The sequence below is a fragment of the Triticum aestivum genome, chromosome 7B, assembly GCF_018294505.1.
Source record: "Triticum aestivum cultivar Chinese Spring chromosome 7B, IWGSC CS RefSeq v2.1, whole genome shotgun sequence".
In the NCBI taxonomy this organism is placed as follows: Eukaryota; Viridiplantae; Streptophyta; class Magnoliopsida; order Poales; family Poaceae; genus Triticum; species Triticum aestivum.
The window spans coordinates 696,175,925-696,179,768 of record NC_057813.1 but is presented as its reverse complement, the minus strand read 5'-3'; the positions used below and the strand labels follow the sequence as shown (position 1 = coordinate 696,179,768).

At 48.6% G+C, this 3,844-nt stretch overlaps 1 protein-coding gene across 1 annotated transcript; it reads right to left on the bottom strand.

Moving 5' to 3' along the window:
• Nucleotides 1–1,757: 1,757 nt before the first annotated feature.
• Nucleotides 1,758–3,556, bottom strand: LOC123159587 (WRKY transcription factor WRKY28). Its single transcript, XM_044577407.1, has 2 exons — nucleotides 2,856–3,556; nucleotides 1,758–2,739 (listed from the first exon to the last, which is right to left on the bottom strand). Exons 1-2 carry the CDS (start codon nucleotides 3,405–3,407, stop codon nucleotides 2,323–2,325), a joined length of 969 nt encoding a protein of 322 aa, XP_044433342.1. The 5' UTR covers nucleotides 3,408–3,556; the 3' UTR covers nucleotides 1,758–2,322.
• Between the last annotated feature and the right edge of the window lie 288 nt (nucleotides 3,557–3,844).

The window sequence follows — 3,844 nt, the reverse complement described above, 5'->3', positions numbered from 1 at the left end:
GCCATTGGTATATTGCCAAAATAACAGTGGCAGGGTCATGAGTTTGCCAGCCACTAAGGTAACCTCATCTATAAACAGATTCTTAGTAACGGTGTCAAAAAAACAAGAAAAGCTTGTATTGAATTGTTGTCACTTAGGGTTAATGTTTATTAGAGGGTTCATCGGAACCCTTTAAAATCGACAACATATCATGTTGCGAAATGTAGTTACATGTATACATACTTCAAGTCCATATCATGAAAAGGTATCTCGATCTATGGATGGGCTATTTAGCTATTAGATGAAGAGATGATCTCGGTATAAAAGTAGTATTACAGGTGTGCTTCTGTGTAGAAATTAACACATTTATATGTCTGATATGAGAATGAAATAATTCATTGTGCACTTTTTCACATTATTATGTACTTACTCTTCTTTTTATGCTTTGGAGAGTTACACTTGATGAACATACGAGTCTTCTACTCCCTCCGTTCAAAATTACTTGTCTTCGATTTGTCTAGATACGGATGTATCTAGCACTAAAATGAGTCTAAATACATCCGTATCTAGACAAATCTAAGACAAGTAATTCAGAACGGAGGGAGTAGTTTTCAGTACAAGAATCACCTTCCAATAACTTTTACACACTTTTTATTTTTTATTTTTATTTTATTCTAAAAATACAAAAATATTACCAACACATTATATTTTAAAAAATAACACACATATTATCATATAATTTCCTTGTGCAACTAGCAATACTAGTAAGGATTGACACCCCTTGTTGGGCCTGTTGGGAGTTGTTCTTGGTGATAAACCAAGTTATCAATCCTTGGAGTACCGGTATCCTATAATAGTTGATGCTCTGCAACACAAATAAAACTTTACTTGGGGGGGGGGGGGAGGAGGGGTTGGTGTGTGTGGAGGGAGGGTGGGATGGCGTTTAAGGAAATGCCGCGACTACTGAAAAATTTAGTAATGGTGAGTGCTGGAGGAAGGAGGGCGACGGTTGAAATGCCTCGGCTACTGAAATTTTTACGAAGGTGGGTGGTGGAGGAGGGAGGGCACGGTTGAAATGTAAGGGATACTGAAAATTTGGGTATAAGAATTGAAGCAACACGGGAGCAACAAAGATCGCACAAGGTCGAAACATAATAGTTGTGTATGACATAACAAAAACCCATGGAACCACAAATTTTTATGTCGCTCAAGGCGGGTAGCTTTAAAAAAAATCAAGGTGGGTTGCTGCTAAGATAGAAAACTAGAAATATGTGTGCCGTATATTGCGGTTCATCGCATATGGTTCGTTTCAAAAACGAGTGTATATTAAGCCTTTTTTGCCCTATCAAATAAAATAATAACCAAATAACACCTTGAAGCAATTTCTTCAGTCACCACATACCATTTTAATTTTTATGCCAATTTGTTTTGCATTTTCATGGTTCATTTAATATTTTCATGACATTATATGCATTTCTGTGCATTGTTCGGGCGTAATTCGAATACGAATTACAGCCCCATGCGAAATGAAGGACTCAACATTTTAAGCTATATTTCATTTTTTGGCTATTTTTCGGATTCATTCGATATTTCCAGAACATTATGTGCATACCTATGAATATTCCCATGATTTATCATCGCACACAATTTGCGGTTGTAAGCCGTGTGCGATACGTTAAGTAAGCCGCAGATATCAAAATTCATCCTAAATTCTCACACGCCCAGAAGCATATGTTGAAGACAGATGACTAATTTTACCATAAATTGTCTAATTTTGCAGCAGAAATTTCAACATCAGTTCATACGCTCACTATTTTACAAACAATTCACCAGTTTACATGTAGATGAACTGCAAAAAATATTCACTACGTCGTGGATGAATGCAAACGTCGTGCCACCATCGTCCCCGTGATCTTCCTCGGATCAGAAGAAGTTTTCAGAGGAGCTCGTCGAGTCGATGATCTCCATTGGTTTCGGGGTGGCGACCGGCGGGACAGCATCGGCCGGAGCGACCGCGGGAGCGTGGCGGCATTCCCTAGGGCACCCGCGGTCGACGGAGCCACCGTGACGCCCACGTGGGCCATTCGTACACAAACGGGCACCGCTCTCGTCAGGGTTGCGTCCGTTGTTGCCGTGGCCGTCGAGGTGCCGCTCTTGTCAGGGCTGTCGCCTTAGGTGCAAGTAATTCACCGGCCCTCTATCTTTAAAAAAAAGAGGCCAACCCAAGGCTCCGCGAGTGAGAGCCGAGGCTCGAGCCCGGCCGGGCTAGCTGCAACTCCAGCAGCACAACTATCTTGAAAAATGTTTTCCTGAGTATATTCTCTTGTGCTGGCAGCTTTCCGGTCAGGCAACAGGGATCCGACCAGAGAGCGCCGACACGAGTGCCGCCTTGAACCCGGGGTCCCTCGTCAGCGTCGCCGCCATCTGCTCCACCAGGTTCTTCCTATCGGCCACCTGCTCCGCCGTCGAAGCTTCCTGCTTCCGCTGCTGCTGGACAATCACCGGCGCCGGTGATGCGCGGACGGCGGCTGCGTCGCCGCTCTTCCTGCCACCAGAGCGTTGTTGCTTGGGCGGCGGTGCGTGGTTGTGGTCGCCGTCGTACGTGGCCACAAGCACGGTCTTGTCCTCGGCGCTGCGCTGCACCTTCTTCTTCACCTGGCACGACGGCGCGAACGAGCACCGGAAATAGGCCCTCGGGCACGGGTTGTCCTTGGTCACCTTCTGCCCGTACTTTCGCCATTGGTACCCATCCTTCACCACCTGCTCGTCAAAATCAATCGCAAATTAATTAGCTAATTGGCGGCTACAACTATCGTCGCGATCGATACTCACGAGGAAGAAGATGGACGGACGTTTGCTGGGTGTTCGTTACTTACGAGGTTGATGTCGGAGGGGTCGGCGTGGACGTAGAGCTTGGAGACCCTGCTGGCCTTGACCTCGTCGGCGCGGACGCGCTTGCTGTTGCAGGGCTGGTGGAGGGGCGTGCAGTCCGCCTGGTCGGGAACGACGGTGACACTTACGGCGAAGCGGCCGCTGGCGCCGGCCGCGGTGAGGGGCGGCGAAGGGTTGCGGCTTGCCGTGTCGAGGCTGTCGCTGCGGGCGCGCTTTCTGGTCGCCGAGGCCGATGAGCCGCCCTCCGATGTCGTCGACGACTGGTGGTGGTTGTTGGCCACCGCCATCATGCCGCTGACCTTGCCCTGCAGGTCGGCGTACTTGGCCACCAGCGCGCGGAGCATGTCGCTGAGCCTCCTGTTCTCCTCGCCCACTCGCCGGAGCTCGGCCTCCAGCGCCTCAACCTCGTGATTTTTCTTGGAGGACATGAAGTCCTCCTCCACGAGGACCCTGGTCCCCGGAGGGGCGCCTCGCGGCCCGCCGACGTTGAGGCCGAGGCTGAGGGAAGTCTGCCCAATCATCCACTGCTCGTCCATGTCTTCCTTGAATTCGCAGTAGCTCAAGAATGGAAGAAGTCGAAGAAGAAGACCGGGAAGCTAGACGGGCATGAGCTAGAGAAGTGGTCGTGGGCATCAATTTATAGAGAGGATGGGGAGGGGACATGAGAGGGTGGGGGTTCGGTAGGAAGGAGGCGGGGTTCGTCGGCGTCGCCTTTTGGTCGCCATGACCGCGATACAATATATTTAGTGAAGCTGGCAAGAAGTGGTACTACAAGGATTTGTTTTTGTGGGTGACAATCAGCATGAGGGAATCGATTGGAGCGCTTGTTTCCTTGGGGTCTCCGTTTGGTCAAGGAGAGCCATCGCGTGCCAACAACTAGCAATGCTTTCATGCTTACATTTTGGCACCCCAACAAAGAAAAATACATGCGGCCTGCCTTGATTTTCTTTAATAATGAGCAAAAAAAAGATAT